At 34.3% G+C, this 26,740-nt stretch overlaps 1 protein-coding gene across 1 annotated transcript in view; it reads left to right on the top strand.

Annotated features, from left to right (window-relative positions):
- ATP8A1 (ATPase phospholipid transporting 8A1) overlaps positions 1–26,740 on the top strand; it is a gene marked incomplete at both ends in the record, with an annotated part of 51,306 nt that overhangs the window by 11,274 nt on the left and 13,292 nt on the right. The window contains 14 exons of the mRNA XM_080629472.1: positions 1,511–1,622; positions 2,507–2,672; positions 5,052–5,179; positions 6,891–6,968; positions 8,309–8,397; positions 10,104–10,148; positions 12,780–12,852; positions 15,353–15,458; positions 16,696–16,778; positions 16,943–16,992; positions 19,376–19,445; positions 20,492–20,576; positions 24,280–24,419; positions 25,814–25,952. Of these exons, the coding sequence (XP_080485598.1) occupies positions 1,511–1,622; positions 2,507–2,672; positions 5,052–5,179; positions 6,891–6,968; positions 8,309–8,397; positions 10,104–10,148; positions 12,780–12,852; positions 15,353–15,458; positions 16,696–16,778; positions 16,943–16,992; positions 19,376–19,445; positions 20,492–20,576; positions 24,280–24,419; positions 25,814–25,952 (1,364 nt within the window). The remainder of the gene's footprint in view (positions 1–1,510; positions 1,623–2,506; positions 2,673–5,051; positions 5,180–6,890; positions 6,969–8,308; positions 8,398–10,103; positions 10,149–12,779; positions 12,853–15,352; positions 15,459–16,695; positions 16,779–16,942; positions 16,993–19,375; positions 19,446–20,491; positions 20,577–24,279; positions 24,420–25,813; positions 25,953–26,740) is intronic.

The following is a 26,740-nucleotide window of genomic DNA, read 5'->3' as shown; positions in this document are numbered from 1 at the left end:
CAGAAGCAATCTTTGATGGCAACAGGAGTCTCTCTTAATGATTCTTGGGTAATTCAAACCCCAGCAGTTCCTTTCGTACTTGAAAAGACATTTGTTCTTTTAATTTTGCCATGATACGAACAAATCTTAAGTGCAAGAGCAGCACAGGTCAGATTTAGAAAACAGGTAAATCTCAGTATGTTTCCTATTTCTGTTTTCTTTCCTGATGCCTTCTTTTGATGAAATGCCTGCAGCTGGAAATATATTCTATAACAATATAATTCAATTCCAGTTGCTGAAACATAGTTATTTGGTGGGGAAAATGATTCCTTAAACAACCAGTTTGCTCCATGCTAGTTTCCTCAAAAGTGGACTAAGCTGTAGTGGGGTGGTATTTGTTAGTTGTTGCGGTTTTCATGGAAGAACACTTTTTTTTTTTTTTTTCCCTCTAGTTTCTGCAAGAGCTGATTCAAAAAACTTGTATTGCCACTGTTAATTTTAGGGGAGGAAGAATGTGTTGTTTCCTCTTTACTTGCGCTCTTTGAATCTTAAAAGCTTGTGTGTGAGAGGAGGGAAAGGGGCATGATGATCCAGAGGAAATTAGTACTTGAAATTTTTTTACTGAGACTGACTTCATGATCTTTGTGCTACCAAAAATGTTACCAAATATCATGGCTTCCTCAGACTTTTTATAGCTTATATATCAGATATAGTTGCTGTCAGTAAGCAGTTTATTTGTGATCTTCACAATGTGTTGGTTTCAAACAACTGTAGAGATCATAGTTTTTGATGAGAATACCAAACAGTAGAACACTATTGACAAGTCTGAAGTGCTAGCTGGTGTTTATAGAAAGAAAAGTACCAAAATAGGGTATTGTTTGTCCCAAGAAAAGAGTAATAATAATCTAAATTTTTTCTATTTTAAGAATAACCTGAGCTACAGTATACAAATTAAGTCAGCTGTCGGAATTTAATACAGTTAAATGTTTGCAATGTCTTTTGAGGTTTCGTAGCTTAGCAGTGCAGTTCTAAAAGAGCAGCAGAAGTAAATTTATCTGGTTTTGCAATTTAAAGAAGGTGAAGAAAATATGTTGTGAATTTTAAATAATTATGTTCATAAAGCATATTTATTTCACTGGAAGAGTGGATAAAGTTAAGAGTTCAGAAAATTATTTAATTTGAAAATTCATTTTGAAGATTTTTTTAAGCGTAGACTTGGGGAAAAAAGCTTCAGAGTTATAAATCACAGGAAAAATAGCCTTTTTTAGTTTCAGTATGCTAGTAGTACCATATCAAAATTAGTAGTCCATAGACAAAATGAAGTGGTAAGTAATATTTTTCATACTTAATTTTTTATGCTTGCTTTTAACTGACAGGTTTTCTCTCTGTCAACGCTTCCCAGAAGTTAACTATGAAAATTAGGTTCCTACCATATTTACTGTCTAAATTTTAAAAATTAGTTTTAACAACTGACGGTAATGTTATTCATTGACATTGTTTTAATGCTAAATTTAAAACTCCTTCCTTCTAGTACTATTCCACTGGGAGCTGATCAGATTCTTCTACGAGGAGCTCAGTTGAGAAATACTCAGTGGGTTCATGGAATAGTTGTCTATACAGGACATGACACAAAACTTATGCAGGTTTGTCACTTAGATTTTCACTAAATTACCTGTTTTGTTACCTTATCATGCCATTACATAGTGTTGAAAATCGTGTCAGAGAACATGGCTACACTTAATACAGTAGCTGAAATGTCGGTAATAGAGCATCTTTCTTACGAAATAAAACCAATAAAAATAAAGTACTTTCTTATTATTAGTCATTTAGCTACAGAGTAGTTTTTCTATTAGTAAGCATAAGTAAGTATTTGTTGATTCTATTTTGTAACTTATGTTTTGAAAACTGTTAGATTAGCAAGCTGGATCATTATAGTTTGCCTGTTCATCTTTTTTTATTTTTGACTCCTCCTAAAACTGTCCTCTTGTGTAGCTTTCTTTCAAGTACAAAGGTAAGCAGTCTTGTCAGAAAATAAAGTGAAACTTTATTTGCCAAATGCGGTGGGAAGAGAACCATTCTCAGACTATGAAATTAGTTTTCCTAGTGCTGTTTGAAATATCAAAATTCAGATGCATTTGTTGACAAAAAAATGCTTTCAAGTTGGTCATGCATGTTTCTTATTTATTGTTTTCTGATTTGTAAAACAGTTACTTGAAAAAGTTTGTATTAGCAGTTGTCTTCTATAGCACTGATGATAAGGTGTATGCATACTCATTTTAATATTGTTAGCTGTTGCTGTTATAAGTGTTCTGTGTAATTGTTTAAACTGTTTGTAATACAAACTAAAGCTCTAATTCATAGATTTATAAGCTGCTTTTTTTGGGGGGGAAGAGTTATGGTATTTATTATAATGATGTATTTGGAAGAATATTTAGAAAAGAATGCAGTAACACGCATTTTGAAAAGCGAAAAGTATGTATATCTCTTCTAATATTTAATAGCCACTGTTGGTTTGTATCTTTTACAGAATTCAACAAGTCCACCTCTTAAAATGTCTAACGTGGAACGAATTACGAATATTCAGATTTTGATTCTGTTCTGCATCCTTATTGCTATGTCTTTGATCTGCTCTATTGGTTCGGCTATATGGAATCGAAGGCATACTGGAAGAGACTGGTATCTTGATCTAAATTGTAAGATGTAAAATAATATGTTAATATTTTAGTGTTTCATTTGTCTTTGTGTCAAAAACCACAGTGTGGTTTTTATCAGTCTGTCTGTATCAGTTGTTGACTAAAGTAATCAGGCTGGTTATATCACAGCAAGTATAAAATTACCTTTCTGTGCCATATGAGCACTTGCTAAATTCAAACCTACGCATCTTTCAGTCTCTACATCACTGCAGCTTTGCAAGGTCTGTATCAACATTCCACTGGCATAAACTGTCAGCGTCCTAGACATCACACTAAAGCTATTTTCAGCTATTACCAATAGATTGCATTTAAAGCTGTAGTGTCTTTTCTGAATTTTCAAACTCCCTCGTTCTGGGAAACTGTGCTGTGGCTTTAGAATTTTTACTGTACAGGGATCTAACTAATTATTGGCTGCAAACATCAGGTTTAGCATACTGCTTCTGAAGAACATAAAACACAAATATCTAACATACTGAGCAGCTGTACTCATGGTGGATGCAAGGCATATATGATGTTACTTGGGCCTTCATGCCAGCATGCGACATATTGATGTAATTTGACCCTGCACGAGGAAAAGAGATTTAAAGGAAATTTTCATAAATATACTTTATGGTCAATTATTCATGTTTTCAGAATTTCTTGTGATAGGCCTAGAGCCTTCTTTACTTAGGCAGTTGAAGGAGAATTAGGCTTTCTGATCCTGAAATAACAGTCTTGAATGCAAAACTGCTGAATGTGGTCATCAAAGTAGGGATTGTGGAGTAGTTTGATCAGTTTTTAAAGAAAAATCTTAGAATTGTTTGAAGGCACTCTGCTAAAGTTTTTGTTGAATAAAAGTTGTGTGCATTTGTGATTAACTTTTCTTTATTGAGAACCTTGCTTCTTTTTGATGCTGAGGAAGAGATTTATTTAAAGAAAGAAACTTAACTTTCATATTTCCATTGTGAGATGGCAAAAACTGAATATTGACAATTTCCACTGATATAAAAGAATTTCATTAGATGTGCTTCATTTGTTATTTTTTCAGCTGGTTCTTTTTTTCATTGTATTTTTTTCTTTTCTGGGAGACGTAAAAGCTTTCAGAATATGGTGGTTAGTGCAGTAGTGAAGTGGTTCAGAAGCTTTTGGTTTTATTCCTGAAAAAAAAAGAAACATGAAATAGTGGCCATTGATATTTTCTGTGTTCTTCAAGTGATTATCCTTGTCAGTTTATAGCCTATATATGCCCCATGATTAAATGAATTGTGTTGGGGTTTGTGGGCTACATTCAGCTCATAGTTGTTTTTGTACCAGGTACTTTTAATATGTAAGAAACAATTTATTCCTCTTTCCCTGTAGTTATTTAATTTTTATGTGGTAGTGAAACAGGTTCCCAACACTGCCACATCTTTCTGAATGCTGTTAGCATTTACTTAGAACAATCTGTTGCCCATGGATGATAAAAAAAAGTAGTAACATTAACAATAAATATCTGAATATTGATTTATTTACAGGTAGCAAGAGGTATCAAACTTCATCTGATCTTTGTAGTCATTCAGATTATCAATGTCAGGGTGTATGTTAGCTCTCTGGTCTTTGACTTGTACTTCCTTTGATGCTGGAATTGATATTGATGAAAGTATCCCAAACCTGCTGTCTTGGATCTTAAGAGTAACAACCAGACCCACATTCCATAGAGAGCAGAAACCTGCCTGGGGCTGCTTTTCTTTGGCTGATCTTTGAATACAGACAGGCAGTCCTTTCACCCGTTTGCTGTACTGGAGAGCAGACTGCTCTTTCTCGTTCACATCCTTTCTGAAGTGCTACTCTAGAGTTAATTTAAAACTTTTAAAGGAAAAAGTATTTTAAAACTGCATGTTAATATTCACATTTCCAGTTCTGTTAAAATTTTGATTAAACTGTAATTTCATCTCCTTCTTATGTGGTATGAATTTGCCTTTTTCATCGTATTTTGCTGGGTTGAGGAGGGGAGTAGGAAGGTGTGAGGGTGGGTGGAAAAAACCAACTCATTCCACTACATATTTTCCCCCTTTAAATATATGAAACTCTAAAATGTGGAGTTTAGAATTTGGTTGCTGTATATAGATATTCCCAGATTATGATCTAAAAATGTAGCAAAAGAGGGAGTGGCTGGTAAGATTGGGTTTTAGAAATTGGAGAAGATGGCAAAGCTCTCTAAATTTGAACTCCACTTTATAATAGAGATCGTTAAATCTTATGAAGTTCACATTTCTAGGCGAGTGATACTGTATTTAATTCTCAAATTTCTTCTTAGATACTTTAAAAATCAGCAGTTAGTGCAATACTCTGACTACACTGTATACACATACTTGTAAGTTTAATGTTTAAATTTTTTTTATTTGCTTTGTCTTTTGGCAGATGGTGGAGCAAGCAACTTTGGATTGAATTTCTTGACTTTTATCATTCTCTTCAATAATCTTATTCCAATCAGTTTGTTGGTTACACTTGAAGTTGTTAAATTTATCCAGGCATATTTCATAAATTGGGTAAATATTATTTTTACAATATGCATTAATTTCTAAAATCAAATGGTTTGCAAGTAAGTGAAGTGATTGCTTCTTAGAGAATACAGTTTTTTCAAACTTTTTCTCAATATAAATATTTAAATATTTTGTTTATTAATACTGGAATCTGAGAAGGTAATAATAAATGGATTTATTGAGTACTTTTATACTTGCAACAGTCCTTTTTGGAACTGTTTTTTGTGCTTTATGTTTTCTCATTGCTAATATTCAGGTATCAGTTTCATCCAGAATGATCAGAAGAAAGTGTTTTGCAGTCCAGTGAAGTTTTGTCCAGTTTCATTTCTTCTTTCTAAGTGTAGCTCATGTTTTGTTGGGGTTTTTTCAGCATTTTGCTGGTTTTTTGTTCCCACTGGTTTTTGTACAACCCACTGGTTTCAGTACAAAGCCAGGGTCTGTTAGTATTATCTCTTGAAAAATATATAAAGATCGCTTTGGCTTTTTTTTTTTATTTATTATTTCCGCAATGAATTAGTGGCAGGTTAAGAAGGATTTACTCTCTTTATCTGTTTGGGGTGGGGGGTGAGGTATTCTCCTTAAAGCCGTGTAAGTGTGCTTAATAGCATGCCTTCAATTTTTCCATTTTTTTCCCAAATGTAAGTTATTCATATAATTTTGAACTCCTTAATCTGATTCCTTGATCAACTGTATGAAATGGATTTCTGTATGTAAGATATGTCATGCAGATACAGATAAAAATGTATGTGGAGTAGCAGGTGACGTGTATGCTTGATTTTAATAGCTCAGTCTTTTTGTGAGCCATCAGCTAGTTTTAATTTATTCGTTTCTTTTGTGCTATAGAACAAATTGTTGACAAGTAAGAGAATGTAATTAAAGTCTTGCTTCATGTTCTTTATTTTACAATAAATATTCAACAAAGGCTCACCCATTTTGAATGTGTAAATTGGCAAATGTTTATACAAATCCAAAAGATGGTTTTATCTTCTGTCCCCCCCACCATGTCATGCCCTAGAGGGATTAGTTGTCTTTAATTTAATTTAAGCTGGGACTCGGGGCATTATCTGAAACATATTCTTTGTGTGTGTGCATGTTGATATAGAGAAGTTGGTCATCTGCAGTCTGTTGCACCACATTGCCATACTTCACAATGTTTTAAACTTTTGCTGTATTGAAAAATACACTCTGATTTATTTTATTTATTTTTTAACAAAAAAAAAGGAAAAAAAAAACAACGAAAAAAAACCCAAAACCAAACACACCACTTATAATGTACCCTACATTTATTGTGTACTCTTAAATTTATCTTTGTGGTTTTATCTCAAGGCATGTTTATCTTACTACTTAGAAATGACTGGTTGTGTATACAATACTTCTACATGTAACAATGCAGTATTTCTGCTTGTTGCTAAATCTATTTTGGATACATGGGTACAACAGTTTTTCTGTAATAAAGATCACTGGAAATAATCAGTAAAATCTCAAAGAATCATACAGATTTTTTGTTTTCAAGAGGAAATCTGATTTCTTCAGGGGACTCTTGGCAGTGATCTGATTGTATCTGTGGTTTCCGTTGTTGAAATAATCATAAGTAGATAACTTGTATCATTTTTGGTCTGCTCTTCTACACTTAAGTTTTCTGTTTACATGCTGAACTTTTTTTTAATAAGTTATGGAAGACTATTATTTTATTTTTTTATTTTTTTTTTATCTGCAGGATGTAGACATGCACTATGAACCTACAGACACTGCTGCAATGGCTCGTACTTCCAATCTCAATGAAGAACTTGGACAGGTAGAAAAAAAGTTACTGGTTCTGACTCTGTGTGTTGAAATTACTCATAGAATCATAGAATAGTTAGGGTTAGCAAGGACCTTAAGATCATCTAGTTCCAACCCCCCTGTCACGGGCAGGGACACCTTGCACTAAACCATGTCGCCCAATTCTGTGAAGATTTATTTCAGAAAACTTATATTATTGCCTTAGTCTTTGTTTATTTCTGTTCTCTTATTTTTGTCAGATACTTTTAAAAACACTTTGCAATATGTGGGAAATTAACAAAAAGACCAAATCTCTTTTCTGAAGTACATGAGGGCTGCACATAATGGAGAGATTTCCCCTGAGAGATCCTCAGGATTTAAGAAAGGCAAAACTTTGATGTTGGGAAAACCAAAGTTGAGTTTTCTTAGCTGCAGTTCCTGCTTTCCCATTGTGCCCACATAACAACAACAACAAAAATACAGATGAGGCATAAAACTGGCATTCAGGATTTCTTCTAACTGCTGATTTGGCTGAGTCATAATCCCTCAGAAACAGAATCTTTAAGTAGGAAATGACGAATATATTTTACTAATACATAGCCTTATTAGCTTCTTGTATAATGCAGTTAATGCCTAATTAAGAATACTGTGAGGGTTTTTTTAATGAGAAATAAATTTTAATTTTAATTTAAAGTTGAGGTTTACCTTTGACTAATAGAACCTTTGCTTCATCACAGACCATTTAATTTCTTTATAGATTAACTTTCTTCTTAAGATTAGGTTTGAACAAAATTTAAATGTATCACAGATAAATTTATTTCAGCTTCAGTTTTAAAATACTTTAACTAGTAGTTTCTGGAGAGGAAGGGTTTACGATGTTAGGGAAATAGGAGAGTACGTAGGAAGGAAGGTATTTCGTCTATTCCTGCAACTTGGCATTTCTGAACTGTTGTCCTTTTACTGATGTTTTGGCTTTCAGTGTCAAAAAGAGGGGTTAGATATGCATGTAGACACTTCCTTTTTACTGTATTGCTTTCTGTCAGAAATGGAATATTCTGTTAGCATAGAGATTGTTCTTCACTGGTTTCTTGCATTTCAATAAGTGATGGAGAGCTAAGTATACCACCATGTGCTGAAGCAAGCTTAAGCTTCCTGACATCCCAGTTGATTAATATGCTTGGAACTGGATATCAAAACCATGCATCTGCCACATTTATATATTGGTTGGTTACTGGTTGTTGGGGTTTTTTTTCTATAAACTATGAAGACTGAAGAACTGGTAAAAATATTTAGTGTGCTGATAGTCATGAATTGTATTAAATATGTAAATAGCTGCTGAATGTTGACATGTAATGACTTTTATCATTCATTTAGGTCAAATACATATTTTCTGACAAAACGGGTACTCTGACATGCAATGTCATGCAATTCAAGAAGTGTACTGTAGCAGGAGTTGCTTATGGGTATGTATTTTTATATACTTTCCATTATTTGTGTGCCTTTCTTTGCCTCTACACCCATCTTTTTAATACAGTTAAAATACACTACAGTTAAAATAAACTTAAGCTTGGCAATATCTAAAACTATAATTCAGTTTGTGGCTGTGAAATGTTACTTACAAGAGGTATCATCACTTCAGTTATGACATCTCTTTTTGCAAAGAGAAATAGAGCTAAAGTTTACAAATCAAAGGCTTGCTGCTGTAACACAACTTCCATCGGCATGGAAGTATGAACTACAGTACTGTAACCACCATCCAGATAGCTTTTATAAATACTGTTCTAGTGACATAACTCCAAATATCAACTCCTATTAAAAAATCTCTCCAAATGCAAACAAAGCATTTTACTGTTTCTTTGTCAGCAGATGCAGCCAACTCTTCAACAGAGTTCATAAAAGCCTCAAACTTTGAGGACTACTTGGAAAAAAAAAACCAAAGTAGAGCAATAAATAAAGCAGAAGCACCTATATTTTAAATGCTATGTGGCTTACCAGCATGTGATATGCTGGACCTGGGCCAATCTGGGTGTGTTCAGTAGCTGTTAATTAGACACCTTTAGTACTAGGTAGTGAGGAGGCTGTGGTTGTAAAGTGTTGGGCTTGTGCTAAAGGTATGAGCTTGGCTTTTGTGGCTTTATGATTTGTATCCCTTTAAAAATCTGAATTTTCATGAGTCTAATCTAGACTTTTGGTTTTAAAAAATCTTATATCTTTAACGCATTAACTATACTGATGGTTTTTTTAATTGTATTAAAATACAGATAAGTGTATATGGTTTTACATGCACATACACACACACACATGTGTATATATATATGGCTCAATTTCAACCACTTGACCTAACTCTGTGACTTCAGAGAAACTGCTGTGAACTGTTTTCAAGTTCTTTGTATAGCATTTTTAAGATAAAAAATACCTTAATGATCATGGCACTTAAAATCAGTATTTGATAATTTGGTTCAAAATTTCTGTGTCTGAAGTTGGCATAGCACAAATTCTAAAAGTTCTCCTTTATGAAACCTTGGCGTGAATGTAGGTTTTAGGGGAAAAAAAAAAAAAACCGAAACACAAAATTTTCCTTACCAGTTTTCTGGTTAGCACTGCTGTTTAGAAAGCAGAGTTTCTTTTTACAGAGAATATCCTTACAGCATCTCTCATAGCTACTCAGAGAACAGAGTCACTCTGTTTTTCTATATTGATCCAAATAAGAAGTTGGGAATACAGGGAAAGGTGTAAGTGACTGTTCCATCTCCTATGCTTCTTCTTTCTAAGTGTGCTATAAATCGTGGTATGTTTAAACCTGTGTCGTCACAGGGCAGAGTCCTTCATGTGCTATGGCTGGCTGTAACAATGCATATATACTGAAATATAAAGCAATATTTGTAAATAGGGCAACTGTCTTTATATCTACCGGTATAAGTTATTAAGTAGACAAGCTTTCAATTAAAAAATAATTCATCATTTATAGTATATAAAGCCTCAAGAGAAAAATCGTATTTTTGCAATATTTTATTGTTATCTAGGCACTAGCAGAATACTTTGTTGAAATACCTTTAAAACTTTTTTTTTAGTAATTTAACTAACTTCTTTCTGTTCATAATCAAATTTTTTAGCCTTTGTGATTATTTTTCCTCTCCCTGTTTCTGTTCTTCCCTTACTTCTTGTGCAGCCATTGCCCTGAGCCTGAGGATTATAGTGTTTCTTCAGATGATTGGTAAGCTCTAAAAATGATTTAGGGTGTGGTGTTTGTTGAAGATTCAAGCCTAAAAACACTGAGCAAGATTTTTAGAAACAGAGCTAAATGTGACATATTTTACTCAAATGTTATTTTAGCTTCAAATTGTTGCAGATTGACAATCTTACAGAAATTTATGCCATCTATGGCATATTCTGTGGCATTAGGTTGTGTACTCTGGAACAGAATTGCTAATAGGATCACTGAGATACACTACAATTATTTTCCTGACAATCCTCTATAATTCAGAATTGCTTGTTGGAGAGAAAGTTTTAAAATTTATCAAGGTAGCTGGTATTAACTTTTATCACACTTTTCTACTGTTACTTAGCAATAGGTAGCTGGTATTAACTTTTATCACACTTTTTTACAGTTAACTTAGCAGTAGGTTAGTAATAACCTCTAACATGTTGGAATGCAAAGTCCGTATTTGAAAGTGAAAATGTGATAAGTTATTCTAAATATTTTACTTCCTATAGATAGTTTTATAATATTAGCACCACATAGTTCTTAACTGTGTATCAGACAAATACTCCTGGGGTCAACATTAATCTCTTAATGGGGACCTCAGGAAAGACTAAGTCCTGGCTTCCTTTCTGCTACGATTTGCGTGATGCCTTGTACTACTTCATTATACTTTGTTAAACTAAGTATTTTCAATGTCATTCAAATTAGATCAGGGAAAAAATGTCATTTACTTAAAATATCACTGTTGTATTTGTTGAAAGTTACAGCAAGATGTGTCACACAAAACTGTAATGTGGCGGTGTCTTAGTTTGAAAAGTTTGAGGTGAAAAAAATTGCATTGCTAAAGGAGATTTAATAACTCTTTCTTTAGATTATAAAAAAAAAAAAAAAGAAAAGAAAAATGCCTCCCACATGCACATGTAAAGTGGCACATATGCGCAACCCAAAGTCTTAGCTGACCTGAATATCCTCATTTGATGTAGCAGCAAGGTATTTCTTCTAAAGATGAACAAGTGTGCTTAATTGCGAAAGTGTTGATTTCATTAAAATAATGCAATACTTACTTGAAATTAAGCATTCTTGCTTATAAAATATTTATGAAATAAGGCTGGTTTGGGCTTAATCCACATCAAAATCTTCATAAGCATGTCTGAAATGGGTAAACCGAGGCCTGAACAGTAGTTAAAAAAAGGCAATACTTCCCTTCTATAAGCAATTAGCATCTTGTAAATACTTATGAAATAAGATACTTAAGAATTTTTTTATGTGTAAATCTATTGCAATTAATAGTCTCTGCCTGACAGTAACATTTGTAGTCCTAAAATGACTAAAGTCATTAATTCCAAACCTTTTCAATATTTTTTTTTAATTAGAAAGAATTGTGTTCCAGTTGGACACAACATATACCTGCAAAAGTTTTTCATTTTTTTAGCACTGAGAATCCGGAACATATTTTGAAGTCTCTCTGTCAGAAGGCTTAAAGCAAACAAAGTATAAGCCTTAGACTCTAACCATATTTAATGTATCTGAAGTTTTTAATATTTGACACTTCAAGATCTATTTGCTTTGCATTTAAAAAAAAAAAAAAAAAAAAGGCTTCAGTATATTCAGAATAAGGATGCTTCAAATTTCTCACTTTAATTATACATTTTTAGAAAAAGTAGTTCTTGAGTGTCTGTATAGGAGCCATATTCCTCCATGATAGTGCAGGACTTAAACCAGCTCAGTTTTGGGTTTTGTGGAGAATCTGTTGACTGCCTTTGATGTATATGGCTTATTCTTCAACTTAAATCACAGAATGTGTTCGCTGTCTTGCAAGATTATGTGATCCAAGGCAAGATCCAAAGTAAATGGAAAAAGAATACTTTCCTCCAAATGCGTTTACTTTTCAGCACTGTTTTAGTTCACTGAGATTCAAACTCCAGTAGCTTGTCTTAATATACTCAAGTCAGCTGCAGTAACAAGTCTTCCGAGAAGTGTCTGCAATTTTGAGCTCTCAGTTTCAGCCAGAAGATTTATGCAGTTTGAGAGATGTTAGTGGATGACTTTGTTTCTCCAGAACCGTCTCCATCTTGCATCTCTTCAGTCCCTACTTCACCACTGTTGCTGTGTTCTTTTACTAAGTGCCTTTTTGGTTCTGAGTAATAGAGAACAAACCATCTTCATCCAGACTTCCCTGATGTCTGAACTCAATTTGCTTACTTCTTTCGGATACCAGACTTTCTTTTCTGAAGCATTTGCAAACCTGTTCCAAAACTGCTGATTTCTCAATGAAATGTGATCTCTTCAGACGTACCTTTTTTCTGACTCCCTACTGTAATTGCATGCTAGAGATCAAAAAGCAAGAAGCCACAGTAACACTGTTGATATATTTTTACTTCGTCCTGCGTTAGTTGAAGTCACCAGAGAAACTTCCCTGGGTTTAAGTGTATTTCTATAAATTAAGGTTTCTTAAAATTAGATGAGCTTTGGAGATGTGAAACAAGTACCTTTTCACTTCTCACAGTGTGTGATTGCAGCCTTTATTGTAACAGATAAAAAACAGAGTTTGTGCTTGACCTTAGCACAGTAATGTGGATGATTTGTATATGAATTGTCAAGAATATGCTAATGATGATCTCTTTTCTACTGAATTATTTTTAGGCAGGGCTCACAAAATGGAGAAGAAAAACCATTTAGTGATTCATCATTACTGGAGAATCTTCAGAGCAATCATGTAAGTTATATAGAAACAATTACCATTGTTTTGTGAAATCAAACCACTGCTTTCTGTAATTCAAGATTATGTCCTTTGAAGGAAAATAAATAAATTATACCTTTACATAAAATAGAAATGAATACATGACCTCATGAATACTTTTATAATTGTTTGTTGTCAATACATATTAGATATGGGCCTTTTTTTTTTTTTTCCCTTTTTCTTCTTTTGGAAATGGCATGATTCAGATGCTATGAACCTGAAATATCATAGTCTTACATTACAATAGTCATTCTGTGGGTGTTTTAACATTATTCTTGCTGTCCGTATGATGTCATGATATCCATCAAAGCTTTCAGGATCAGTCAAGTTAACTTCTGTTGTGACATGACTTAGTATTTCTGTGCCCAGTCTTAGACAGGAGTCAACCATATACATTGTTTTTGCATACATGCTTCCATGAGGTTAGATCATCAGTTCAGATGATGAAATGAAATAGGCATTCTAGAGGCTGGTATTTACCCTAAAAAGACAATACATTTCACAGAAAGTCAATAGCTTAGTTTATGATTTGACAAAGCAACAGTACCATCATTCCACTTTCTGTCATTTGTACAATGGATGTTTTTGCCTGGTCATAACCAAGAGCACCTACCTTTAATAGTGTAACTGTTCTCTTTTTGAAGAGAGTAAATAAATTACTCCTTTAATTTTTTTCTTCTCGGGAAGATAATTTCAGGGTAACTATCAGACTGAAGTATTTTATTACTAAAGCAGAGGGGGCTCTTACACTTATTGCACAGGCTGTTTTTATCTTCAGTGCTAGCCACAGACTGCTTGGAAGAGGCATCGTCCTGTTACTGCTGTTGTCTAGAGTGAGCACACTTGGTGTGCAAGTGGCTGAATCTTGAAAGTTTTCTGGTAGATATGTAGTATTAAGGATATATAGTGTGAGCATATAAGCTACAAAAATGTATCTGTATACATATTAAAGTTAAAAATTCAGGCACACATTCAAAGAGATTTCACCACTGTATTCTGAGGCGCTTTGGAAAAGAATGTGTAATTCAGGCTTCTGAATAAATCTTAGAGGATCTGGAGGCCCTCAGTGGAAGAGAATAGGAGCCTGCTCCCATTAAGTGTTTCTGCACTATGGAATTAAGTTAGGTTTTCAGAGATTATTGTATTTTATAGAGTAATTGTAACGTTATCCTCATTGTTATCGAATCATAAAATCATTTAGATTGAAAAAGACCCTTAAAATCATTCAGTCCAGCCATTAACCTAGCACTGCTAAATCCACCACTAAACCATGTCCCTAGGCACCACGTCTACGTGTCTTTTACATGTGCCCAGGGATGATGACTCAACATCTTCCCTGGGCAGCTTGTGCCACTGGTTTTTTTGGTGAAGCAATTTTTCCTAATATCCAGTCTAAACCTCCCCTGGTACAACTTGAGGCCATTTCCTCTTGTCCTATTGCTTGTTACGTGAGAGAAGAGACTGACACCCACCTTGCTTTCAGGTAGTTGTAGGGAGTGACAATGTTTCCCCTGAGCCTTCCCTTCTCCAGACTAAACAACCCAGTTCCCTCAGCTGCTTCTCTTAAGACTTGTGCTCCAGGCCATTCACCAGCTTTGTTGCTCTTCTTTGGACACACTCCAGCACCTCAATGTCTTTCTTGTACTGAGGGACTCAAAACTGAACGCAGTGTTCAAGGGACGGCCTCACAATATAATAAATATGCTGCAAAAAAGCCTCTTATTGAGGTGGGCAGCTGCTTTAAGTTTATTTAGGGGGAATGCTGGCATTTCTCTTGAATATCCGTTCAGGAGTCCATTCATTTTGCAGATTTCAGCTACACTAATGTTTTTAGCTGTATTTGTCAATAACAATCAACTAGCTTTCTTGTACACACTCTTTTCTCCTCTTTTGGCTAAATCATTTGAAATTGTTTCAGCTTTGTAGACTGAAGTGCCTGAGACATTCATTTAAATGTCTTTCTTTAAAAGCTGACTGCTTGACCTTGCATCATTTTCCACATGATTTACGAGTTTGGTTGCTACATCTTTGTAAAGGTTCTTAAAAACTGTTGTCAAATACAGTATTAGACAAAAGTAATGTAAAAGGGAGTATTTCTAGTAAAAAGCCAACTTCCAAAGAGACAACAGTGAATAAAGTAAAATTCTTTCAAGACAGGATTCAGACTTACCTTCCCTATAAAATGCCTATTGAAATATTAATTTTTATTAATAATAGGTTTCTGGTTATCTGCTTTTGATTGTTATGATAGTAAGTGACACTAAATGTGTATAGACAGTATTGAAGTACAGCAGCGAGAAGTCATTCTGCATGCTAAAATTAGTGTACAGATAATGTCTGTTTTGTTGTTGGTAGTTTTTAAAGAAGAGGGTAAAAAAATCTTTCATTAGATTTTACATGACTATTGTTTGTCCATATCTATTATTACATTTCAGTTAGTTATTGCTTAATCACACTCTGACATTTTTTTTTTTAGCCAACTGCACCTATAATATGTGAGTTTTTGACAATGATGGCAGTGTGTCATACAGCAGTTCCAGAAAGAGAAGGTGATAAAATTATATATCAAGCAGCATCTCCAGGTGAGACTCAGATAACTGAGTTAATATAAAGTATTCCATTAACTCAAAAAGCAAATTTTATGCAAAATCTGTTGGGTTTTTGTTTTGTTGTTTTTTTTTTTTAATATCTTCCAAAATTAACAAAGCATGTGTCCCTCAAAAAAAAAAGGAATGGGTGTCAGCTAAAATCAGTTTTATCAAAAAAGGATTTAGACTTCTCTAATTTGCTTTAGAAAATATATATGAATGTCCTGTGGATTATGTAAGGGCAAAGGGTGGTTAACCATACAGCACTCCTAAGGTGGTGGAGCTCTGAAGGAACTGCTGAAATGCAAATGGAAATCAAAACAGGAGACAAATTGATGATCTTGCTTATGAACCTGTTCTTTACTTGGTAACCATGATTTAGATCAGAGACTCTGTAATCAAAAATGAAAACTATTTTTAATAGGCTAAAAGCTGTGATAAAGCTCTCCTAGAGAGTAACAAAAGATAATAGTGCAAAAGGTGTGGTTCAGGCCTACTCTGGTTCTTAGGCAATTTTTTAATTCAGGAAGTGACGAAGCAAGACAAAATGATTAAAATACGCTCAGCTTTGCTGCACTGATGTATTATAACAAGTTATGATGGGAGAAATGGTATGAAGTGCAGAGTCTCCAGCCCTCATATTCCCTGTCTGTCCCAGTTCCTAGGTGGTTATTTCTCTAAATTCTGTCCTTCAACAATTGGAAGACAAGGGCAGAGGTAGGGCCACAAATAAAACTAACTAAGCCAAGGCAATGTTTTATTGAGCATTGCAAGCAAATTCTGTTCCGATATCCTGAGCTTTTTGGAGACAGCTGATGCTTATGGGGGGCTGGGTTGCTGCTTGAAATGTTTCCTAAAAGTAGGCATTGAAGATACCTATTATTTATAGGCATGACTGACCACACTTCTAAAACAGAATTTACACAAAAAGAAATGTACCTTGTCAAATGCCCTACTGAGGAAGGTGCTTGCCTAGGTGCTTTGAAGGGGGTGCTGTCATTACTGATCTGAGAGGCATCTTTCGAGGGCTTATTTCCTCTGAACTGTAAACTCATTTCATCAGTTTCACCAGGAGAAACAAGGAGTTCTTTCCAGCACCACATCTGATCTTAAAATCTATAAAGGAAAAAGGAAGTCAAACAAAGAAAAGCTTGGACTGTGTCCATTAAATCATGGGGTAAACTAACAGTTTTCTGGCACATCTGTAAAATAACTACTTGACTTGTTGCAGATGAAGGAGCATTGGTCAGAGCAGCCAAGCATCTTAGTTTTGTATTCACTGGAAGGACACCTGACTCAGTAATCATTGAGTCTGTAAGTACATTGGAGTGACTTTATATTTTGCTGTACTTATTTCTGCTATGTTAAATAATTTTGAATAACTTCAACATGGTACATATGTATTGAGATATTGGTTGGTTGGGTTGGTTTCTTGAGGGTTTTTTCATTAATTCTCACTTTTTTTTATTACTTTTCAGTTGGGACAGGAAGAGAGATATGAACTGCTAAATGTCCTGGAATTTACAAGGTAAACAGTATGTTGTGCGCTTAGTGTCTTTTTGTGAAAATATGAATTTTTCTTACAGATAAAAATGTTTGCATTTTTAATTTATACAGGCAAAGTATGCAGGTTGTGTATCTCTTATACCTATAATATGTAATTATTACATAATAATGTCATACTATAGGCACAGCAGTGTACATGATTAAGATCATACTTCTGGGTTTTTTGTAAAATATTTTTTCTTGTCTCCTTTTTGGCTAATGTTTTTCACTTTTGCTTTTGTGCAAAGACCTTTGATTTCAAAGCTTAAAAAAATTATGTGAGAAAAGAGTATAGGAAAGTACTCGAACTTCAAAAGGTATTTCTGAAAGCCATGGCACCCTGTCATTTATTAAAAAATTGATATTTGGGGGCAGGAGAGAAGATTCAAGTAAGTGTTAAAACATAACTTGTGTTTGCTTTAACTGATAGAATGAAATTTTTCATTTTACCTTAAATACACTTGCATAATTATGACTTGTTTAAATACTCAAGACTTAAATACTCCAGACTGGAAGCCATTCTTTTTTGAGCACTAGAGCACGGGCCGGATAGTTTTCTTGGAAACTGAGTGTGTCACATGCTTTGCTTTAAGTAAAAATTTAATGTCAGACCTCCTGGAATTGTGAAGGTACCCATAAGAAATCTGGATGTAGTTTCACTTATTATATAAATCTGTTTAAAGTGTATCCGTGTATGCTGTCTGTGTTCTAAGTGTGTAGGCCCATTGCTTACTTTGGCACAGGATGAGGAAGGGATTTGTATGTAGAGGAAGCTTTTTTTTTTCTCAGAATGATTACTTGTGCCTGCAGAAAGTGATCATTGTTTTCCTTCCTGTCTTACTGTGTTTCCCTTGAGCTTAGCTAAAGAAGCAAAAAATATCAAGAAATAAAAATCAAAGTCAATACTGGAGAGAGGCTGAACATGTAGACGTTGGGTGAAATAAGAGTTACAATAATAACAATAATAATGTGAGGCATCAAGATCACCACAGTTGGGGGGGAAGGAAGCGACAGAAAGTAATTTTTATAGTGTTGAATGTCTTTTCATGACTGCTTGTAATTAATGTTGAGTTTGTATATTGTAGAGGAAATACTTGAAATTTTTCAGATGTATGCCAGGGTTTCATTTTTCTGTAGGAACTACTTTCACTTTCTATTCTGGAAAGTTAGCAAGTATGTAGCACAAAGTGCATTTGTTGTTAGTTTGACATACATGAAAGTTTATACTGCATTCATGGAGTAGTAGTGAAGGATTCCTTTGTTTCTGGTTTTGGTCTTTGTCTTGATTTCATAGATCTCTTTAAATTTCTGTGTCAGTCTAAAATTGTCATTTAAGCAGTGGTGCTTTATGAAGAAAGAAGAATTGCTTTTAAATCCTAACCTTTGGAGGATTAAGTTTTTTGGTGGATACCAATTACCCAACTTTATTCAGTTTTATAGCTGGTTTTGTTCTTACTCTATTTAACTTTGCTTGGAACTAATTTGTTGGAGGCACTAGAGGTCACCCTTGTTCCACAGCAAGAGAAGTTTTGGTTTCAAAACATTGCACCATGTGTATGGGTAGGAGCATGTACTTTCAGAGGAGTAATCTGTAGCGATTAAACTATTGAATTAAGTGTTTCCAGGTGTTCCGAGTTTTTCCCAGAAAAAAGTGTGAACTGATTCCTTGCCACCTTCCAATACAAGCCACATAAGACTCTTCTGCAAGCAGAGTGCAGCATTGTCAACATTTGATAGGAGTTTTTCAGAGAAGTATGTTACAGAAGTAAAACTTGTAGGAATTCTTGGTAGAGTCATCTTTTATGGTCATCGTATGGTCATCATCATCACTCTTTTTACAGTGATTATAGCCATGCCTGTGGAAAGAGAAGTAATAGGCATAACAATATGCTAATTATACTGTTTTTCATAGCAAGGAAGTAGCTCTCACTCTTAACTGGCAGGTCAGCATACTGAAAGCAACTGATAATCCTTAACCAGCTGAAAAATATTCCTAAATATAGTACTAATCTCTGTGGACCAAATGGTGTTTTGATAACTTGTGCTGAGTTTAGGTTGCCTCCAGCATATACTCTGCTCAGATACCACCACTGCTGTGGTACCGTAAGCTCAAGGAATTGTTCAGAACCTCTGCTGTTCAGGGCTCCCCATACTTATGGGCCTACAGAAGTATACACAGAAAAACATCAGTCGCTCTAATTATTAGACAATAAAACTGTTTTTTCAGCCCAGTCACCTGAGAACATAATTCATAATAGATAGCCCTTACTTCTTTGTCTTATGTAAGATTGATATTCTTAGGTTAAATATTGGTAAATATTTGTATTTATAAGCCACCTTATGTAGGGCATTTATTTCTCTTTCAGCACAAGGAAGAGAATGTCAGTGATTGTTCGCACACCATCGGGAAAGTTAAGACTTTACTGCAAAGGAGCTGTGAGTTTTATTCTGTTTTCCCTGTGTCAACATGGGCAACATATACAATATGAAAGCAAAAAGTTGTTCTAACTGCAGTTAAAATATTGAAAACATGGCAGAAGGAAGGTTGATGCCTTTTTCAGTTTACATCATTTTACTATGTAGCTGTTTAATGTGATGGACTAGTTAATGTCTTTTTTCCTAACTGTCTACAAAAGTATGACAGACCTGTTCATCATATTCTTTGTTCTGGACTAATAACTTTATGCTTCCTATTAACTGTTTCCTTCTGTACTCCAAGGAAATGGATGACTGTATGGTTTAATCTATTAGTTACTTGCTGGAGTAGCTCAGCATGATTCACTAGGTAGAAATAGTAATCTAGCATAAGGGACTAAATGGAATTTTAACCTACCATTGATGTTATGCCAGAGGTAAATTTTCCTAAAAATGGGATTTATGGGAAGATACCTTAATCATAATGTGTTTGGGAATGGCAAAGTTGCTCATTAGTTCTTGTTCTGTATCTTAAGTCAATTTTGGAGGAGGGGAATGAAAATCCAGTTGCTAAATGGTTTTAAAAAATGAAATTGATGGAATATAAATGTCTATTCTGTATCTTCTCAAATGGAAAGAAGCTGCTGTTAATATTATGTATATCAAGCTAGCTACAAAAACCTGAGAATGGCAGTTTTGAATCACTAATTTTGCCTTGTGGGCTTAATATTAAAAAGGAGGAAGACAGAATTGTAGGAAATCAAAAGAATTCACATGGCAAGCCAAAGGAAGAAGCAGTGCTTTTCAAAATGAAGGGAAATAACAGCAAAAAACGTAGGATAGAAAAACTGTATCATAGCAGAATTTGTAAATTGAGAGCATCCTAAGGATTTGGAATGTCCTTTTTTCCATCCTCTGAGATAAAATTACTTCTGTTCACTTTTGATGCTGAAATAAACACAGTCTTGCATATTTTTATTCCTTTTTCCTACGTGATTTGTATTGTCTACACAAAACCCAATTTTTTTCTATTAAACTGTTCTGAGTTAATTTTATGTGTCCTGTAGGATACTGTAATTTATGACCGTCTTGCTGAAAGTTCAAAATACAAAGAAATCACCTTAAAACATCTAGAGCAGTTTGCTACGGAAGGTGGGTAATATTATTCAATATAAAACTAAACATGAAATTCAGTTGCCCCTCAACTTTTCAGTTTTGTCACTTTTATGTTGCTGTAATGTTTTATTCACATTAAGTTTGAAAATAATGTTTTAATGATGGCTTCTAAAAAAATCTTACTGACAAATTTCAGTAATAAGGTCATGCTTTAAAAAAAAACCAAAAAATCGCCCACATAGTACAATGGAGTCTTTTAAACAAAATATATTTTTCCAGAGAGCAAACACATTGCATATTGTTTGTTTCTGTGAAGATCTCATTTCCTACGATCACTTTCATGTCCCACACCAAATGAATGCTGTAGGGAAGGCACACAGGAAAAAGCAGCAAAAGTGAAGATGCTTAAAAGTTACTAGCATGATGCTTTTAAGGTAGCTTTATGCTATATTACTTCTGTCACCAATCACAATAAAGGAAATTGCCAGCACTAGCATTCCGTACAGTATGTTTTGGTGTCTCTGCTGTTTTAACAATCACTCTTACAAAGCAGCTGCTGATGGTGGGGTACCTCTCCATGAGGGTTCATGAAATAGAAATAGAAACAAAAATTTAAAAGACTGCAAAATGAAGATGATTGATGTAAGAAGCCAGTTAGTTATTTAATCATACTGGATGATTACATAATACAAGCATGAAGAGGAAAGCAGACTGTCAAAATACTTCTGTTTTCATGCAGGTACTTCTAGCACAGTTCCTAGATCTTCAATGCCATGCCCCTTTGTGGTGTCTTAGTAAAGGATTATAGAGTTGTTTTGTGAAGTATCATCGTGTTTAATTTGTTTATGAGTTTGGAGAGGGCAGTCAGAAGCAGAATTATAACAACTGTGGGACTCTGAATTGCAATATTTTACCTTTTTTTTTTTTTTTTTTTTTTAAATAAGCTTACACTGGAAAGCAAACTTTATTAAAATCTTTTCTTTCTAAAATACAATCCTTGCCTTTTGATGACTGATGTTTGGCTGAATCTTCTTGTATCAGGAAAGATGCTTTTTCTATCTGTTATAGATACGACTTCTCTGATTTTTCTCTTTTGGTTTATAATGGAATTTGGCATTTTTATTAGTGTCATAGTCAGCACTCTAAGTCTCTTGATTGTGGCAAGGACAGCAGAAGCAAGCCATCTTTTGTTTCTTTTGTTAGTTTTCCATATCAAGATCTCTGCAGGGAACATTCGGTTAGCCTTAAATAATCTTGGCATATCAAAGTTATAATAAATTATACAATGAAGTTTAAAGCAGAACTAAAACCAAACAAGGTTGATAATGTAACATAAAACTTCAGATATACCCTTTGAGCTCCTGAATCTAGTTGTATGAGTTGATTGGCCAGTTTGGGGTTTTATAAAGGTCAAATCAGGATCAGTCAAGGGTTTTATAAAGGTCAAATCAGGATCAGTCAAGGAAAAGTACTTAGTACAAAGATAGTTTGGGCCATAAGGCTATGTACTGGGTTACAGAAAAGGTAAAAATAGGTCAATGTCTGCTACCTGTGTGAATTGATATGCAAATTTCAATGCAATTCTTAATTACTGTTCTCATTAAATCAGTGGTACAGCTGATATTTTTTTTCCTTAGCAGTCAGGTTGGTCCAAGTGAATCAACGTAAAACATGAAAAATTCCACCCATCTTTAAAACCACTGTACATAAGTATTAGTGTTAAGAAGTTTGTTAGAGTACTTTTTGTATCCTTATTTTCAACAGTTGAAAAGATTTACTGTTCAGAGAGTGAATTTCTAACCTTTCAAAAGCATAAAATTCAATCTTAAAACTCAAATCAGTATGTCTTTCTTTCTCTCTCTCTCTGGAATCGATTAAGGAAATCGGTATTTATTTTTGCATGAGATTTAAATTGCAGCTGATGACGTTGCAAAGTTTCTCATGAGTATCCTTTCATGTGGCAGTACAGTATGTCCTTGGCATTTGCCGCATGCTCTTGGTGTGTTCAAAAATGAAGTGGTTAGCATGGCTGGCATTAACATTTAAGCATTTATTAAACTTGAGTGTTAAAGCCTGCTTGGATAAATAGGAAAAGTGTGTAATTTTCCTATGTTGTTCCAGTCTGTTAAGAAGCAGACTTAACGATACTTTGTTTTCCACTTTTCATTTGGAAGATTCTTTTGAATCACAATGAAAAGAATCTTTTTTAAAATGAAAATAAATTTAAAAAATAGTCTCTGATTTTAAATAGAAAACAAAAATTACTTGAAAAGCTTATTTGCTGATACTTGGTACACACTGATTTCTTCATTTTATCATCTGCATAAAATGTTTTGAAAGAACTGTGGAAATAATATTACTATTAGTCAGGAATAAATTCCTTTCCACCCCTTCACTTCATATTCATTGTTTTGGACCCTTCTAGTGTATCCTTATTACACAGAGGGGAAGAAAAAAAAAATCAGTTTATTTGTCTGTCTTTTCTCTCTAGGTATGGACGGTGAGAACCTGTGTTTCTAATAATGTTGAGCTATCAAGATATTAGGTTTGCACATGGTTTTCATGCTGAAGATACTAAATTACTGTCTTAAATCTGAGACACATATGTATTATTTCATGCCCAGCCTCTTGATCACTTCAGAATTGCTGCTGGTGTTGAACTATACACAACAAAAAACTATGAACAAGATTGCGTTTAGCCATCCTTGGTTAGTGGTGCTTGTTCATCTCCTGAAGCAGAGTGGGCAAATGAACAAAGGCACTAAGTCCCGCTTATCCCCTTCCTAAATCTACATGCCTGAAAATTGTGGCTTCATAAGACATCATTTGGCTAGAGCACTGCTCTTCTCTGTATATAAAGAGTTATAATAATTTCATGCTCTAGAAATCTAAGAATCTGTACTATGTGAAAATGAACTGTTAGAACATTCACACCTAGGTACTTAAATTGAATGTAAATGTGTGTGGTCAAAAAATAGATCTCTTATAATTTTGCAGCCTCAAATTCTCACTGTAGTGCTTAATTCAGATTTCTGCTGAAGGAAAAAAACCTCTTAAGTATAAGCAGCTCAAAGATTGTTAGGTAAAATCTACAAATGTTCCTGTACACAAAAATTTTATTGTAAGAATTTGGGAAACTGAAAGAATCTGTGAGATGGAAAATTAAATCTGAGCAGATTCAAGGTCAGCTTCTAGATGGTGAATTTTAACTTCAACCAAGAATTTCCTGAGGGCATTGAAGAGGGTTGGAAAAAGGTAGCTGTGACATCATGCTGATATACTGCTTTCCAGTGTAGCAACATTTAAGTTTATAATTTCTTTTTGTCAGAAATAAAATTTAATCTTAATGTTTTAATGTTGCTAAAAATCTAATGTACATATTTGTGCAGCAGGTGTCATGTGGGATTGCTTCATGTTTTGTTTACAATTTAAGATAAATCAAACATGTGTGAAATTTCTTTTTTTTTTTCCCATTGAAGTACATCACCTGTATTGCATTCAGCTACCCTAAAACAGTTACTCTGTTGGATAAATTTCTATTTATGTCATGTTGGTTTACTGTATATATATATATATATATTTGAAAGTTCTTCAAGACATGCAGCAGTAAGTTGAAAATCGGGCATAAGCATACACAAAATACATAATAAATTCATCTTTTGGTAGTTACTCATTGCAGGCATATCAGGGAAGGGACTAACAACTACTGAATCATACTTACTATCTGCTCTCTCTTTAGGCTTAAGAACTCTGTGTTTTGCTGTGGCTGAGATTTCAGAAAGTGATTATCAAGAGTGGTTAGATGTCTATCACCGTGCTTCTACAGCTTTACAAAACAGAGCACTTAAACTTGAGGAGAGCTACGAACTAATTGAAAAAGTATGTGTAGCTTTCTGGGGGTGTTAGTTGGCTTGGGTTGGGGGGGGGGGAAGAGGATGGGGCACATGAGGAGAGTGGGCTTTTTTAATTAATGTCCTTGCTTTCTACACCATGAAATCTGAATCATTATAGAGGAGTAATGCTTAGGCAGAAAAAAAATCTAGCAGTATACTGAAGCTCTGTCATGTAGTCCTTGTAGATTAAATGGTCAAAGTGAAGGAAAGATTAATTTGACAAAGTGCTTGCAACAAGTAGTTTCCTTGCCAGAAAGTGATGATTTTGAGTTGAAATACTGGAAATCTTTTTTCAGAGTTGCTCTATTGTATAAAAAAGTGTAACAACAGGCAAACAACGTCTGATTTATTTTCTGATTAGCTTAGAGACATAGAGTAGTTAAGGTTGGAAAGACTTAGGGAGGTCATGTAGACATAAATCCCTGGTCAAAGCAGGGCTAATTTTATTTGACCCGCACTTCAATGAAGTTTTGAGGTTCTGCAAGGAAAGAGTTTTCCCAGCTGCAGTAAGCAATTGTTTGTTTGGTTATTTTAGTGCTCAACTCTTTTTTTTTCCCTTTTTCTGAATTTGAATTTCTGTTACTGTAGAATGGGACTGTTGCCTCTTGCCCTTTCACCATGCACCTCTTAGAGGAAGATGGCTTCTCTTCATGCCCTCTTCAGTTAGCAGAAGGCAGCCATGGAATTCTTCCCTTAGCTTTATGTTTTCCCCATGTTAACCTCATCCTGCTTCTTCAGACACTCAAGAATGCTCCAGGCCCCAATCTATTTTTGTGTCCCTCTGCTGGACTTGCTCCACTTTGTCAACCACTCTTGTACTGAAAGCCCAGAAAGGGAGGTAATATCCAGGTGCAACTTCACAAGAGCAGAGCCGTAATCATTTTACCTTGGGTTTCTGGCAGTGCTGGTGCTGGAGTAGCCAAGCATACATATTTACAAAAAACATACAGATCTGCTGCATGGGAAGTTTAAAACAGCATAATCAAGATTATAGTTTTAAGATTAAGATGAATTCACAGATGGGGTTTCCTTCACTTCGGGGAAAAAAAAAATCACTACAAGTGGGAGAAGACATAGTAGCACTCCTGAAGTCTTCAAATCAGAGAGGTGCCTCTCAGGAAAAGGTAGCTGTTGCTGAACGGATACTGAGATTGTTTGGATGGTCTCACTGTGCAGTTTGCAAAGCCACATAGTTATTTATCTTTAAGCTCATAGGAGTAAACTGGAGGATTTTTATTAGCTGATACCAAATCTGACTAATGAATTTAGAGAACATTAATCAAGTCATAAATATGGAAAGTTAAACAAAAGAAATTTAAAATATTAAAACTGAATTTAAATAAAAAACCCCTGCGTATACTGAATATCTTATGTTCACAGAATCTTCAGCTGCTTGGAGCAACAGCAATTGAAGATAAACTGCAAGACAAAGTGCCTGAAACCATAGAAACTCTCATGAAAGCAGACATAAAAATTTGGATACTTACTGGGGACAAACAAGAGACTGCCATTAACATCGGTATCATGTTTGCAGTTATTTGATGGCTTTGTGTTACAGATTTACAAATTATAGAAGTTGCTAGAATAAAATTCCTTCAGAACAGAAATGTATCTTGTAAAAATAATATGGCATTCCAGAATTTAAACGTGTAATTTAGTCCTCAGTCGCTGGTAGGTGGATAAAAGGGACCGTTGGGTTCTTCCTCTGTTAAAATAGTAACAGCAAGAAAAAGAGGAGAAAAAAATAGGCATTTGTACTTTTTTTTATAGCATCTACATGAATTGAATACATTGTTTGTGTTTTGACAGCAAGAATAATAGAAAATATAAGTATTTTTATTTTCCATTCTGTATCTTTCCATCTATCCAAGAAAGCTGGTAGAGAGCGTGATCTTAACTGAAGCAAGACAATATAGATTGTACTTTAAAGTGCTATAAACTTTTTACCATCCATGAGACATTTATTTTTTTATTATAAAGGAGGGGAAAAAAAAAACACAAAACCCTCACACGTTAACTAATTTCAGCAGCAATAAATCTGTATTTTTAAATAGTAATACATGAAAGCTGCATTTAAGATTTAATATTCTTTGCATGTGGGCATATCAGCCCTTCTGCAGTAACCTACATATGTGCCCAAAATAAAGTATTATTTCTTTTTATTACTATTATTAATCTGAAAGAACTTTTTGTATGCACATGATACATTTGATCTAAGGTTATTTTCATTAGTACCTCCAGGTTTGAGGCAATACATGTAATACCGGTATTTTCATTTTAATAAGAATGGTGATACATATTTATCTA

This window comes from Psittacula echo (genome assembly GCF_963264785.1).
Source record: "Psittacula echo genome assembly, chromosome: 1".
Lineage (NCBI taxonomy): Eukaryota > Metazoa > Chordata > Aves > Psittaciformes > Psittacidae > Psittacula > Psittacula echo.
The sequence above is the reverse complement of the archived record's forward strand: the minus strand, read 5'-3'. Positions and strand labels throughout refer to the sequence as shown.